General features: G+C 38.2%; 1 protein-coding gene across 1 annotated transcript in view; it reads right to left on the reverse strand.

Annotated features, from left to right (window-relative positions):
* Positions 1 to 16,704, reverse strand: part of SPATA17 (spermatogenesis associated 17) — a 246,627-nt gene that overhangs the window by 133,987 nt on the left and 95,936 nt on the right. Inside the window, exon 6 of the mRNA XM_040263268.1 lies at positions 4,605 to 4,728. Within this exon, the coding sequence (XP_040119202.1) occupies positions 4,605 to 4,728 (124 nt within the window). The remainder of the gene's footprint in view (positions 1 to 4,604; positions 4,729 to 16,704) is intronic.

A 16,704-nucleotide genomic window follows, 5' to 3' on the forward strand; every position in this document is an offset into this window, starting at 1 on the left:
ATTCTAATACGATTGTTATCATTTACTGAATGTTCTCTAAGGGCCTGGAAACATTTTAAACATATTAAATTTAACCCTCACAATGTTCTTTCAAGGTGCAGAGTGAAACAGAGGCTCAGACAATTCTAGGTAATCTCCCAGTGATTCTTCTTTGAGGCTATGGTACAGTAGAAAGAGTGTGGGCATTTATATCAGACAAAGTTGAGCGGGCAGCCAAGCTTCTCAGGGTAAGAATCATTTCATTGGATGCCAGGAAGTTCTGGGGACAAGTGATCACTAAACTGAAGTTTATATACACAGATATTACTAGCAGTCAGCATGGGATAAACAAGGAGAAAAATGGGATACAGCATTGTTGGCTTGTATTGTCAACACAAACACAATAGTAATTTGTTTGAAAATTCATAAAGGTCCATGAGTCAAGTTACCTGGTCAAGTTTGTGAAATGATTTGTTAAACCAGGCACTTAATTTAAAACTGAAAAGAAATAAAAATACTTTAAAAAGTAACATGTATAAAATATCTACCATATTGTCTGACACATGGTAGGCACACCATGGATATATGCTATTGTATTATTTTTATTAGTAAAACAGCTAAGCCTTTATGGTCTTTCCAATTTATTACATTATATACCCAATGACTAAACAACTCTGGATAAAACAGAATTAACAGATGCTTCAATTAAATCCCACTTCATCATTTTTAAAATTGCTTTCTCTATCACACTACTAATCATAAGTATAAACCACACAGAACTCAGATTAAGAAAGTTTATAAGTATAAAGGGAGTTCAAAATTTTCAAAAGAAAAAAACTGTCACCAAGAATGAGCACTAGGTTTAAAGAATTACAGGATATATTTATAGCTGCCCTTCGGTCAGTTCAGTTCAGTCACTCAATCGTGTCCGACTCTTTGCAACCCCATGAATCACAGCACGCGAGGCCTCTCTGTCCATCACCAACACCCGGAGTCACTCAAACTCACATCCATCTAGTCAGTGATACCATCCAGCCATCTCGTCCTCAGTCGTCCCCGTCTCCTCCTGCCCCCTATCCCTCCTAGCATCAGAGTCTTTTCCAATGAGTCAACTCTTCGCATGAGGTGGCCAGAGTATTGGAGTTTCAGCTTTAGCATCATTGCTTCCAAAGAACACCCAGGACTGATCTCTTTCAGAATGTACTGGTTGGATCTCCTTGCAGTCCAATGGACTCTCAAGAGTCTTCTCCAACACCACAGCTCAAAAGCATCAATTCTTTGGCGCTCAGCTTTCTTCACAGTCCAACTCTTGCATCCATATATGACCACTGGAAAAACCATAGCCTTGATTAAACGGACCTTTTTTGGCAAAGTAATGTCTCTGCTTTTGAATATGCTATCTAGGTTGGTCATAACTTTTCTTCCAAGGAGTAAGCATCTTTTAATTTTATGGATGCAGTCACCATCTGCAGTGATTTTGGAGCCCAAAAAGATAAAGTCTGACACTGTTTCCACAGTTTCCCCATCTATTTCCCATGAAGTGATGGGACCAGATGCCATGATCTTCGTTTTCTAAATGTTGAGCTTTAAGCCAACATTTCATTCTCCTCTTTCACTTTCATCAAGAGGCTTCTTAGTTCCTCTTCACTTTCTGCCATAAGGGTGGTGTCATCTGCATATCTGAGGTGATTGAGATTTCTCCCGGCAATCTTGATTCCAGCTTGTGTTTCTTCCAGTCCAGCGTTTCTCATGAGGTACTCTGCATATAAGTTAAATAAGCAGGGTGACAATATACAGCCTTGATGTACTCCTTTTCCTATTTGGAACCAGTCTGTTGTTCATGTCCAGTTCTAACTGTTGCTTCCTGACCTCCATATAGGTTTCTCAAGAGGCAGATCAGGTGGTCTGGTATTCCCATCTCTTTCAGAATTTTCCACAGTTTATTGTGATCCACAGAGTCAAAGGCTTTGGCATAGTCAATAAAGCAGAAATAGGTATTTTTCTGGAACTCTCTTGCTTTTCTGATGATCCAGCGGATGTTGGCAATTTGATCTCTGGTTCCTCTGCCTCTTCTAAAACCAGCTTGAACATCTGGAAGTTCACAGTTCACGTATTGCTGAAGCCTGGCTTGGAGAATTTTGAGCATTACTTTGCTAGCATCTGAGATGAGTGGAATTGTACGGTAGTTTAAGCATTCTTTGGCATTGCCTTTCTTTGGGATTGGAATGAAAACTGACCTTTTCCAGTCCTGTGGCCACTGCTGAGTTTTCCAAATTTGCTGGCATATTGAGTACAACACTTTCACAGCATCATCTTTCAGGATTTGAAATAGTTCAACTGGAATTCCATCACCTCCACTAGCTTTGTTCATAGCGATCCTTTCTAAGGCCCACTCGACTTCACATTCCAGGATGTCTGGCTCTAGGTGAATGATCACACCATCGTGATTATCTTGGTTGTGGAGATCTTTTTTGTACAGTTCTTCTGTGTATTCTTGCAATCTCTTCTTAATATCTTCTGCTTCACTTAGGTCTAGACCATTTCTGTCCTTTATCGAGCCCATCTTTGCACGAAATGTTCCCTTGGTATCTCTAATTTTCTTGAAGAAATCTCTAGTCTTTCCCATTAAGTTGTTTTCCTCGATTTCTTTGCATTGATCGCTGAAGAAGGCTTTCTTATCTCTTCTTGCTATTCTTTGGAACTCTGCATTCAGATGCTTATATCTTTCCTTTCTCCTTTGCTTTTCGCTTCTCTTCTTTTCACAGCTATTGTAAGGCCTCCCCAGACAGCCATTTTGCTTTTTTGCATTTCTTTTCCATGGGGATGGTCTTGATCCCTGTCTCCTGTACAATGTCAAGAACCTCATTCCATAGTTCATCAGGCACTCTATCTCTCAGATCTAGTCCCTTAAATCTATTTCTCACTTCCACTGTATAATCATAAGGGATTTGATGTAGGTCATACCTGAATGGTCTAGTGGTTTTCCCTACTTTCTTCAATTTAAGTCTGAATTTGGCAATAAGGAGCTCATGATTTGAGCCACAGTCAGCTCCCAGTCTTGTTTTTGCTGACTGTATAGAGCTTCTCCATCTTTGGCTGCAAAGAATATAATCAATCTGATTTCGGTAGCTGCCCTTAGTCTCAACAAAATTGAAATTACCATTTGAAAAAAAAGTTTTGCTAAAAAGATTTGGAATTCTGTATCTTTAAAATGTAGCCCACTAATGACACAACTAATGTTTACATTGCTATGGATTTATAATGAAAATTGAAAATACTTTTACTTTTTAGTTTTCAAATTATCTTTAAATTAGTACGTGGGTATTTAGAGTGGAAAGACCTCAGTTTGAACACCAGAGCTATTACTACTAATTTTGTGTCTATGGCCAGTCACAAAATTATCTGAATTTCAGTTTCCTTGCCTGTTAAATGAAGACAATTCAGCTATCCAAATTAAAGTAAATATTAAGATAGTAATCATTACTGAAAGTATTGTTATTTAGACTACCAAATAGAAGCCAGAAGTACAAGAGACCTGTGTTCCAAATGTACACAGCCAGCTCAGTATTTACTATGGTTTTGAACTTAGATACCTCTAAGGAAGACATTCAGTCTTAAATTCTTTCTCTCCCACTGGGATAGGACTGGCTTTCCCTGTCTGAAGAGATTTGCATATGCAACTCAGCAAGAACCCTAAAATTGGGCTTGAAGTCTAGGAGAAAGAATAAAACCCAAGAAATTGCTAGTTTCCAGCCTCAAGCTCCCATTGGGCTTTCCCTATGGCTCAGCAGTAAAGAATCTGCCTGCAGTGCAGGAGATGCTGGAGACTCGGATTTGATCCCTATCAGGAAGATGCCCAGGAGAAGGAAATGGCAACCCACTCCACTATTCTTGCCTGAAAAATCCCATGGATAGAGGAACCTGGTAGGTTACAGTCCATGGGGTTGCAAAAGAGTCAGATATTATTGAATGAGCACAGCTTCAAGCTTAAGTAACAAAACACTTTTCAATCCCTAAATTCATGCTTTTTTAAACAACAACAATCTTATTCTTTGTGAGCAAAATATTCTACATGCAGTGTATATTTTCTTAGTAACCATGAGATCTGAGGCACTGAAACTGATCCACATATCAGAAAAGAAACATCCTAATATTCCAAATTCCACATGTTCATGTCTATACGAATATACAACTCCTCATGCAGTTTGGTTAAAAGCTATACCTGAAAACTTGCATCAGAATTTAGAAAGGATGGTTTTAATCTCAACATTGGCTCAGTTCACAGAGACAACATGAAAACGACCTCAACTTAATAACTTCTTAGTTCTTGATAAATTCACAACACAACCATGAGCCACTCAGTCTGGGTTTGGAAACGGATGTTATGCCCTTGGTGGTGGACTTGGACCTTTCTACCAGCCTGGCCCAGCTGCCTCCATGAAGCTGCTGTCACAGGGCAGCCGGGGTGCCTGCGTGCACCTATAGAGCAGCACAGAATTGAACTTGAAGTAGTGTCTTTGCGGTATCTTTTCAACAAGTCATGTCCCATTCAGCCTGCTAGTTTATCTCTGTCAGGCTGGGGGCCCCAGTGGCTTCCGCGAGCTGTCAGGAACAGGTAGACCAACCTGCTTTGTGCTGAGGAGGTAATGCATCTTTCGAGCCTGGTAATTTCTTTCTTTCTCCTCCCTTTCGAGGTCTGCCTTCTTCTCTTCCCTTTCTTTCATCTCTGCAAACTCTTCCAGGGCCTCCCTGCAGCGAAAGTTTGCAGTTATTTGTGATACAAAAGATACGCTAACCTTTTAATTCTTTCACTGATGAGAATCAAGTCAGTTTTTGAGGGGCAAACTTCCTCCACATTCATCAAAATCCGTGGAGTAATCGATCTTACCAGCACATTCTAACTGAATCTTTGCAATCTTTAAAAAGCATTTAAATGATCTTTTAATGGTAAAATTTTGAAAATCAAATATCTACATATTATAATCAGTTCAGTATTTAAAGGACTATATTAAATGCAAAGTGAGTTAATTACTGTGCTATCATTTTCCTTGGCTGAAGATTAACCATTTTAGACTTAAGAAAACATCTAAACTACTGATTTCCTTTAAATTTGGTATTTACAAAGCTCTAGTTGTTTATTTTACATACTTATGGGCTAATTTTAAAAATATGATAGAGTTTTAAACATATACTTAATTTAGTCTAAATTTACTTCAGTTAAACAGTCAAATATTATCAACAATAATACATGTACTATCTTGTCTTTGAAAGGCTGACATTTTATTCAGTTATACTAATAATTAGAATAAAAGTCAAACTGTGTACATAAAAGTTCACAGCATTCTAAGTGTAACAAATCCCATTAAAATAATGAAACTTTTCATCATTTATATACGTGTATATAAGAAATTTAAACACAAAATTAGCTCTTAAAATATACTATGTGAAAAATACCTACTAAATAGAATAATAATATCAAACTATGGGAGAATAATCCTTTATATTTCAAAGAACAAGTTTAACACTCACATTAAAATGTTTTGAAATTGTACTTTATTTTTTTTTAATATGTAACATACTGTCTAGTTCTATAAGTAAAATTTTAAGTAAATCTTCTAGGCACATGCCTCAAAGATAGCAGGGAAAGTAGAGAGGAGAATTCCAAAAATTAAAAAAAAAAAAGAGTCCTGTTCCTACTGCAATGACTAGAAATATTTTTGTTGCAATTTTCTGTTAAAGGCTACTAATACAATACTTCATACAAGGTTACTTATGAAACACACTGACGTTTAAAAATCACCATGCCCTGCTATTGCAGCAGAGCTATTTTTTCCAACATAAGATTAAATTGCAAAATAAATGAATTACTTGGAGTGGCATGGCCCTCATTTTGCCACTCTTCTCTTGAAAATTGCTTATTAATATGAAAAAAGGAGTCAGAAAATAGCCTGTTTTACTTTATGCATAGTATTTTGGGGGCTTCTGTACCCACAGAGCGAGGCTGGCTGCACATTTAGATTGTGCTGGCAAGCTGGTACAATGACCTTTCTGACCTGCATCTCAAGGCTATTATTAATCGCTAAGTAACCTGGTAAAGCCAAACAAATTTGTTTCCATTGAAAGGATCTCTATCTGTGTCTGAGAATTTGTTCTGTACCAAACAAACCTCATTAACTGTGTCCATTTTTGACAAAGAACCAGGAGTTAGAGGGATTGGTGACCTTTCTTTGTCCTTAGGTACACATTTCAAGGCAGTTACATATGAATAACTGAGAATTTTTACCAGGAAAAATAACAATCAGGTGTTACATAAAAAAATGAGCACATCATTAATTTTCATCTTTACTTTTGATATTATGTTAGAAATAAATATCTTTTCTATAATTCCTCTTATAAGTCTTTAAGAGAATTTAAAATAGCCAACGAACTGCCACTATTAGGATAATTACTCAAATATGCATGATCCGATTTTATGTTACCCCAAAGATAAGCACAGCAATATTCTGAATGATCACAAAAATTAAAAAACACATCTATAAAGAAGTTTGTGTTCTGTAAGTAATTTAATGAATATGAAGAGATCTAACATGAAAAAAAAAGCCCAATAAAATTGAACACATACACAAACAGGTAAGGTACAAAGAAGTAAATAGGACTTGCATACAAAATCAGCAGTGGAAATTATTTAAAGAAGTAAAAACAGTTCATCTTCAGGTTATGGAAACATAAAATCAAAACAATCTGTGTATACTAGAGAAACTTGACAAGGAGAGTTAAAACAGAGGAATGTAAGAGAATGTTAGTTTCCAGTATATAAACACAGAGTAAATCCAGAAGGAACTGGAAAACCCTACAAAAAAACCCAAGAAATTTGAAAAATCCTAGAAAAAGTAATTGAGGGTAATCTCAAATCACAAAATTAATTAATTTAATAAATCCATACAATTACTGAAAAAAATTAATCTTATGCTGATTTATTGCTCTACTTGAACAAGTACAGTCGTATTGAAAACCTCCATTATATTCATGTTAAATATTCTTTGTTAAATAACTAAGTAGGAAGAGCTGAATAAGTTATTTATCCTTGATATACAGGTGTTTTGTTAAAGCAATAGAGATGAAGATATGGCTCGGTGTAAAGGATGCAATAGAAAATTATGATCCCGTTAAAGATCAAAAGCTGGAAACCACTGTAGCTAGGGTTCCTACAAAAATATAAAATTCACCTATTTTTCCAATCCAGCAGTTTTTAAAATGCTTTTTAAACAATTACAAATTTTTCCAAATAGCTTCAGACTGTTATGAATATATTTTTATGTTTCAGGTATATAGTCTAATTTCTATCTGAAAAAAATCCTGTGATATATATGGGATAGGTATAACTAATTGCCCTGTTGTTCAAATATGGAAATACGTAAAGAGGTGAAATGAGCCAATCTGAATAACAAATCAGTTAATGGCAGAAATGGAATTAGAATGCCTAGATTTGCAGAGCCTCTAACCTTATATTTGATTGTAGTCGTCCTAATAGAAGAAATACTACACAGGAGATATTTTTATTGAATGAACCACACATATTTTCTTTCATCTTATGATCTTGTTTACTACTGTATAGTTAATGAAACTTGGATAAGTCCCAAGACTTTCTGCACCAGTTTTTATATGTACAAACATTTTGAGATATTTATAAAAATAAAGGCAAAAATTACTGAAACTATCTAAAGCTTTACATATTTGAATACATTTTGCTAATGATATCTATATGATAATAAAATATTTACATAGCCTAACATGATAATAATAATAAAAATAGTAATAGCCACTTGGAGGCAATATAGCAGAGCAGTTAACCAACACAGACTCTGAAATGACACCTGGTTATAAAATTTCTCCTGGGCTACTTACTAGCTGTTTAATCTTTGAGCCTTAATATCCTCATCTGTAAAATGCAAATATATTATCAGCCTCAGGATCTTCTCCATCAAGCTACTGTGATGATGAAATTGATTAATCTCTGTTAAAGTGCTCAAAGTAACGACTAGCACACAGTAAGGTGTTACATTAGAGAATGTTTCCTGTAATCGGGGTACTAGGCTACTTGCTTTATCTACTCCACTGAATAGGAATCTTTTATGCTTTTTGAAATCTCCTCAGTGAGCTCCTCCTTTCTCTCTCCACACTAGTGTGCACCTTATGGATAAAATTCCATGAGGGAGAGCACAGAGTCTGGCTTCCTACAGAGCAGGAAGCATGGGACAAACCTTGAACAGTGGGAAGCGAGGGACAGAGAAGATTCATGCAGAGAAATTTCCCCCTTTTTTCTGCCTTACATGTAGTGCTTTAAGAGGTCTCCTCGAAAACCGGGAGAAATCCTGAATGGTTAAAAACAGCAGGCATACCTGCTGTGCTGGGTTGAGTCACTCAGGGATGTGATGTGAAGCAGTGGTCTGGGACTGAAGGAGTCATCCTGTGGTCTTCCTTTTGGTCCTCACTAAAGGACCAAAGCACCCAATACAGCTGCCCTGAGTGTTCGTGGCAGACAGCTTGAGCTAAATACATTCCAATGGAGAAAAGCAGCTGCCCCATCCCAGGTTTTGCCACCCTCTACCACAGCTTGCACCCAATAGTTGGTGACGGAAGGAATACAGAGGCCTCTGTGTCAATCTGGCACTACCTTCAAGGCCCATCTGAATCCCAGAGCTTCCTGAGATTGATGGAGACTTCTGATGCAGGTCAGCTTCCCTCTTCCACTCCCTTCAAAATGTTGTTCCCCAAATGCCCCCCAACAACACTCATGAGCCAAATCACTGTCTCACAGTCTGTTTCTGAGACACTACACTCTTTCTAAAACACTTCACTCTCCCTTTCCTCACCCTCACTGCCCTGGACTAGAACCACCCAAATAAAGGATCAGTAGTTTAATCTTTGACTTACATTTTGTTTCCAAGAGCTTCCTGGCTAAGACATCTGTGTGCTCATTCAGTTATGATCAACTCTTTTTTTTACCCCATGGACTGTAAACCACCAGGCTCTTCTGTCCATGGAATTTTCCAGGAAAGCATATGTCCATGGAATTTTCCAGGAAAGCATACCAGAGTGGGTTGCCATTTCCTCCTCCAGGGGATCTTTCTGACCCAAGGATCCAACCTGCGTCTCTTGCATCTTCTGTATTGACAGGTGGATTCTTTACCACTGAGCCACCTGGGAAGCCCTTTAAGATATCTACATACCTCATTTAATCCTTCCACAGTCCTGTGAGGCAGATATCACTCCTCCCATTTTGTAGATCAGGAAAAGAGATTCACAGAGATGAGATCTCTGCCCAAACACTCAAACTAGAAAGTGGCAGAGTCAGAATTTGAATCTAGGTCTGAGCAAAATCCACATCTTTAAGCACAATCTGCTAAGTCACTTCAGTCATGTCTGACTCTGTGTGACCCCTTAGACGGCAGCCCACCAGGCTCCCCGTCCTACGGATTCTCCAGGCAAGAACACTGGAGTGGGTTGCCATTTCCTTCTCCAATGCATGAAACTGAAAAGTGAAAGTGAAGTCGCTCAGTCCGACCCTCAGCGACCCTCAGCGACCCCATGGACTGCAGCCTACCAGGCTCCTCCATCCATGGGATTTTCCAGGCAAGAGTACTGGAGTGGGTTGCCATTTCCTTCTCCTTAAGCACAATACTATATTCATATCATACATTTTGCCCAATCCAATATTTTATTTAGATATCGATAAACTTTTTTTTTCTAAGATGGTAACTTTGATGGTAGCAAAAAAATCCATATTAGTTTTCCAAAGTCCACAAAAGGGAAAAGCTGATCTGCTTTAAAAAAGTTTAAATTAATTGCAACTCTTCTTCATCATCAGATGATAGCATTAGTAACTGTGGAGTTAACCCTGAATATTCACTGGAAGGACTGATGCTGAGGCTGAAGTTTCAATGCTTTGGTCACCTGATGGGAAGAGCTGACTCATTGGAAAAGAACCTGATGCTGGGAAAGACTGAAGACAGGAGAAGAGGCAACAGAGGATGAGGTGGTTGGCTGGCATCACCAACTCAATGGATATGAGTTTGAGCAAACTCCAGAAGATAGTGAAGGACAGGGAAGCCTGGCATGCTGTAGTCACGGAGTCACAAAGAGCTGGACACAACTTCGCACGTGAACAGCAACAAAGTGAGAATGGAATACACAAACTAATGCATTGGCAGCCACACATGTCCTCTCTTCACACACATTTTCCACTCGCTACTCTTTGAGTGTGTAAAGAATGCTACTGTATATCATTGTTGTTTAGCCACTAATTTGTGTCCGACCTTTTGGCGACCCTTTGACTATTGCCCACTGGCAAGGATACTGGAGTGGTTGCCATTTCCTTCTTCAGGGGATCTCCCCGACCCAGGGATCAAATTCGCGTCTCATGCATTGGCAGGTGAATTCTTTACCACTGAGCAACAAGGGAAGCCCAATGTACATCATACTGGTGTATAAAAAAACACTGAAATTGAAAAGATGCTTAAGAGCTAATCAGCCCAACACAGCTAACAGACCAAACAAACCACAAGGCCTTTCGGGAAGAGCCCTGCTTATCTCTCCATCTCACTCCATACCACATTCTCCTGTCACTACTATGCCTTAGTCACCATGGCCTTATTTATTTCCCCGCAAACAATTTACCCAATGACCCTAATTTCATTTCCTAGCCAACAAGTTACCTCAGGACTTTCACTTATATTCTACTTTCTGCTTTGAACTCCCTTTACAGCAAGCTGAATTTTCTCCCATTGTTGTTCTCACTCATAATACCATACTTTAGTTTTTTTCCTCTATAGAATTTAACATTGTTAATTATGTTTTCTTGGATAAATTTGCTTATTATCTTTGATCTGAAGAGAAGTCAGAGTATTTGCTTATTTAATGTACCTCACCCACCAGACTGCAAATTTTGTAAAGACTATGTCCGTTTTGTCCATGTCTATTTGAATGAATAGATAAATAGATTTTACAAAGATAGTCTTAGACAGTAGAGCCATTACGCTGGATATAATTAATGTTGTAAAGAATTTACCCTATTGTCTCCATATAAGTATGGAAGTTGTCATCATATGAACGATGCCTGAAACCTGAGGGAAGTGATTACAAAAACAGGTACCTGAGCCGGCTCAGTTCTGAGCCCAGATGAAAGCTTCCTGTCAAGTAATCACACATGTTTTCTTGCACTGCGCATTCTCTTTCTCTTGTCACAATGACTTTTCCTTTCAAAAGTGTTTCTTGATTTTTTTCTAAGGTCTGAACCAAAGAAGAAGAACAACACACTTACGTAAACTATTGAAGAAAATAAAGCACTCTGCTCAAAATTGTTTTCAGAAAGAAATAATATTTATATAGGATGAAAAGTATCCAAACTCATAATTAGAATTTGGGAATTAGCCCTTTCTATACACTACTGATTCAATATTTGTTCAGCAGACTCCTGTAATACTTTTTTTACCCTAATAAAAATGATTAAGATGGCCATCTACACCATTCAGAAGAGAGCAATATATTTTGCTATTCTGCTTCATTGTCCTATTCATTTCAAAATATGTACCAAAAAATTTTGTCTTTATAATTTTTCTCCTCTCTTCTAATCCAGAACAAGAACAACTTCCCCCTCCGCAAAAAAAAAAAAAAAATCTACCCTTTCCTCTAAAAGGGCTTGATGATTCCCTTAATAATTACTACTCTCTAGCTGCTCCTGCTCTCATAATCCCTTGCCTTTCTTTTCAATGTCTACTATGTTCTATAGCATATTATACCTATAAACATGCATCACTTCTGTATTCCCCCACCACATGCTAAGGTTAGGGTTAAGATGTACTCATTGATGTGCCCCTCCCAAAATAGTTGGCCTAATATCTAGTATAAATCAGGTGAGTCTCCTCTTTATTTCTCAGCTGACTACTAGTACATTTCATCACTTCTGATGGTTTAATTAGAAGTGGGAGGAAACCACAATGACAAAGCCTCTATTAGGGAAGGGAGGGGAGAACCTGGACTCTGGCTCTTTGCCAAAGACAGTGGGTGGTTCTCAGGATGTGATTCCCTGAACAGCAGCATTGACTTCACCTGGGGACTGCTAGCAATGCACACTCTCAGGCTCCAGCCCAGACTGATTCAGTCAGAAATTCTGGAGGATAGGACCATGAGTCAGCCTCTTGCCTGTTAAAGTCTGAGAAGCATGAGTGTACCGACATGACAATGTAAGCTCTGTTAGAGAGTAAGATGATTCGATTCTACTCATGAAGACATCATGAAGAGACACAATTATATTCAGTTAATGATCTTAATATGAGTATCGCCATATTAGCTAAAGCACTATGAAGTACTACAAGAGATATGTATATATATACATCACAGTTCAGTTCAGTTCAGTTCAGTTCATTTGCTCAGTCGTGTCCGACTTTTTGCAACCCCATGAATCGCAGCACGCCAGGCTTCCCTGTCCATCACCAACTTCCAGAGTTCACTCAGACTCACGTCCATCAAGTCAGTGATGCCATCCAGCCATCTCGTCCTCTGTCGTCCCCTTCTCCTCCTGCCCCTAATCCCTCCCAGCATCAGGGTCTTTTCCAACGACTCAATTCTTCGCATGAGGTGGCCAAAGTATTGGAGTTTCAGCTTTAGCATCAGTCCTTCCAATGAACACCCAGGACTGCCTTTCGGATGGACTGGTTGGATCTCCTTGCAGTCCAAGGGACTCTCAAGAGTCTTCTCCAACACCACAGTTCAAAAGCATCAATTCTTCAGCACTCAGCTTTCTTCACAGTCCATCTCTCACATCCATACATGACTAACGGAAAAACCATAGCCTTGACTAGACGGACCTTTGTTGGCAAACTAATGCCTCTGCTTTTCAATAGCTATCTAGGTTGGTCATAACTTTTCTTCCAAGGAGTAAGTGTCTTTTAATTTCATGACTGCAGTCACCATCTGCAGTGATTTTGGAGCCCCCAAAAATAAAGTCTGACACTGTTTCCACTGTTTCCCCATCTATTGCTTCACTTTCAGGCAGTCCAATCATTTAAATCACTTATGCTATCTACCTGGCTACCTGGGCCCTGGAATGTTGGACAGGTGTTGTAAATCTCATTAGGGTATCATTTTCAAAAGGGGAAATACACTTTAAAAGTAAGCACTCCACAGTACATAGTCCTTGATACTCAAGCACTCAGGCTGCTACTGAACACTACACCTTACTCTGAAATCTAGAGTCGAGATTTTCACATTTTGAAGATTTAGAAAAGTGCTCTCATAAAACACTTCTCAGTTACTCTTGAAAATCCTTTGTTTGCAATATAGATCAATTTCTCTTCAAAACGTTTAACCTACTTTAGGAGTTAGTATCATGAAGAAAATTAACACTCATTTGCTTATTCACTCAGGCAGTCATAAGTATGTTTAAAATAATAAAAGAAATGAACATGTAGCAAGTCCAGTCCCTGCCTTCAAGTAGCTTCCAAATAAAATAGCTGACAACCTACTAGCCTATAGACAGAATAAGTCTATGGAGAAATACATAAGCGATTCTTGAGTTCAGCGAGCTCACCTCTGATTAGAGGGGTTGGAAAAGGCACTGTGGTCAGGAACTGAACAATGAGCAGGCTTTCACTAAAGAGAGTGAGCTGCGGTGGAGAGGAGTGGTAATGAAATGAGGCTGGATTCCCTGGTGGCTCAGATGGTAAAGCGTCCGTCTACAATGAGGGAGACCCGGGTTTGATCCCTGGGTCAGGAAGATCCCCTGGAGAAGGAAATGGCAATCCACTCCAGTACTATTGCCTGGAAAATCCCATGGACAGAGGAGCTTGGTAGGCTACGGTCCATGGGGTCGCAAAGAGTTGGACACAACTGAGCAACTTCACTTTCACTTTCATGCACAAGAAACTCCAGCTTTCTTTGGTAGACTTGAGCCATCAAGAGCAAGCAGGGGGTGGGATAATGCACTTTAGAGCAGAAGAAAGGCTTCCTGACCAAGGGAGAATGGGCTCTCTAAGGGTAATGCTAGCAAATTTGTACTCTATAGACTAGATATTTTGAGGATGAAAGAAACTAAAAGAGAAGATAATGGTCAATGTTATAAAATTACAATACCATGACTTCACTCTGATCATAAAAAGGGAGCATCCAATTGCTCCATTATTTCATTTGCCTACTTTGGTTGATTTTAAAAAGCAGTAAGACTCCATTCAAAAATCATTCATGAAAATAAAATTTTTTTCTTCTTCTGGCTCTCTTGAATAGACTTAGTTGAAATGACATTTTTATACAGTATTCTTTCTAAAAAATATGCACATATATCACTGTAAAATTATTTTCTTTTTACTATTCTGAATAACTTCTATAAAAGGAAGTAAATTTTTATGTAATATATATGATGGCCAATAATTGAGAGTAACATTGAGCTAAGTACAACAATAGGCATAATAATAAGTATATTGACTTAGTGCATCATTTTCAGGAGCTCCAAGTGCTTCACAGGCTTTAATTCTTCACAACATCTCACTGAGTTTGGAAAGCAGGCAGGTATCATGAACAAGGCTCCTGCTCTTTGTGAAATGAAGCGACTTTACAGATGGTGTCTTTGAGACACAGCATGGGGGCTTTCCTGCAAAAAGGTAGATCGAGGCACAATATATTCTCTGTCCCTTGAGAGTGTATCATCACAGTGAATCAGTCAGCCATGGAGAATGAGGACCAAGCTAGTGAAGTTTTGTTTTAGGTAGAGGTCAGAGTTGAGTAGCTAAAGTTCCCACTTCATATGAGAATACCTGCAAGATCTTATTTACTTTGTGATTACTCCAAAATCACACATTGTCTCTCAATGAAATGTGTTAACTTCATTTTAAAGCAAAAATAATTGCAGCTGCTTTTGCATGCAATCCACTCAACACAGATGAGGGATGTCTCTAAACTAATCTTGATGCTATCATAAAGCAGTGACCAACCACAGGATGACAACAACTATTTCAAAGCAGTATATCACATGTAACTTCAGTAAATTATCTAATGAGTTTGAGAAAACTATTTATTGACCAATGAATTTATGACTGATCTTAGTTATCACTTTCATATGAATGCTAAACAGAATCTTATCCTATGTACCATTAGGGAGGGTAAGAAAAGATTACAAAATAGTAGTAGAAAGAATGGAGACAGAGAGAAAGAAACTGGGTAATTTTCTCTCTCAATTCTCTTCATTGTCACTCCTGAGAAAGGAAATAGATTAAAAGGGAAACAAGAAGGGAAAAAGCTTAGAAGCATTACAAAGCAGGGACCAAAAAAGTATTTTTTAAAAAGTGATGATTTTTTGATTCACTGCTTTTGTAGTATGATACCAACTGCCTATATTTCCACTTTATCACAAAATGTCTATTATATATATATGTATTATTTATACCTCTCTCTTTAGACACATACACTCTTTAGGAATTCTTATTCTACAATAATATTTTAAGTAAGATACATGTTAACAATTTTTTCAAAGATTCAAGATTTTATGTATTATAACTATTTCAGAATACAATGCATTTATTTGGGGTATGAATTGACTCTAAAATATAATCCTAATGTTCATACTTGATAGATTTCTAGGACTTCTAAGTCATCTTTTCTTATGGAACCCTTAAAAGGAAGATAATACAACAGATTACATTGATCAGATTGGTATTTTATCATTCAGGCAGCAGTAGGAATGAGGAATGAGAACAGAGGGCTTGAAAAATAAGTGAAAGAGCTTGGTCTTCAATAGAATGGAGAAAATCATCTTGAGTATGAATCTTACATTTCTGGCTTGGGCACTGAGATGAAGAATAGTCCAATTCACCATAAGAAGAAGAGATTTGGAGGGGGAATTATTACTTCACATATAAACATGCTTAATTTGAGATGTCTGTGGATCTCCAAGTGTGGATGCAGTGTTGGCCAGCATTTGAGTAAATTTTTATGATAATCAGAACATTCTGGGCTGGAAAATAGTCAGATTTCTAAATCATCAGAATACAAGTGGTAACAGAAGTCACTAAAGTGGAGGAGATTGTCCAGAGGATAAAGAGTAAAAAGATAAGTACATCAAAGAGAGAATACTGATATTCAAGATCAGGCAAATCAAGGTGAGTACATAAAAGAAGGGCTTCGCCACTGACTCAGTGGTAAAGAATTCACCTGCAATGAAGGAGCTGCAGGTTCATTCCCTAGGGTGGGAAGATCCCCTGGAGAAGGAAATGGTGACCCACTTCAGTATTTTTACCCGAAAAAATCCCATGAACAGAGAAGCCTGGAGGGCTACAGTCCATGGGGTCGCAAACAGTCGAACACAATCAGCGACTAAAACAACAACAACCACACAAAAGAAATTAGACATGAAACAATCAGAAAGATAGCAATGAAGACAGGAGCGAGTGGCATCAGAGAAAGCAAGTTATAAGAGAGCTAAGAAGAGAAAGTGATCAACAGTGTCACATGCTTCAAAGACATCAAATGATGTGAAGGCCAAATAGCCCACTGGATGGTATTGTCAATAAGTTTTTAGCAAAAGACCCATTCTCTTGATGCTGCTGCTGCTGCTGCTAAGTCGCTTCAGTCATGTCCGACTCTGTGCAACCCCATAGATGACAGCCCACCAGGCTCCCCCGTCCCTGGGATTCTCCAGGCAAGAACACTGGAGTGAGTTTCCATTTCCTTCTCCAA

This window comes from Oryx dammah, unplaced genomic scaffold, assembly GCF_014754425.2.
Source record: "Oryx dammah isolate SB20612 unplaced genomic scaffold, SCBI_Odam_1.1 HiC_scaffold_21, whole genome shotgun sequence".
Classification (NCBI taxonomy): Eukaryota; Metazoa; Chordata; class Mammalia; order Artiodactyla; family Bovidae; genus Oryx; species Oryx dammah.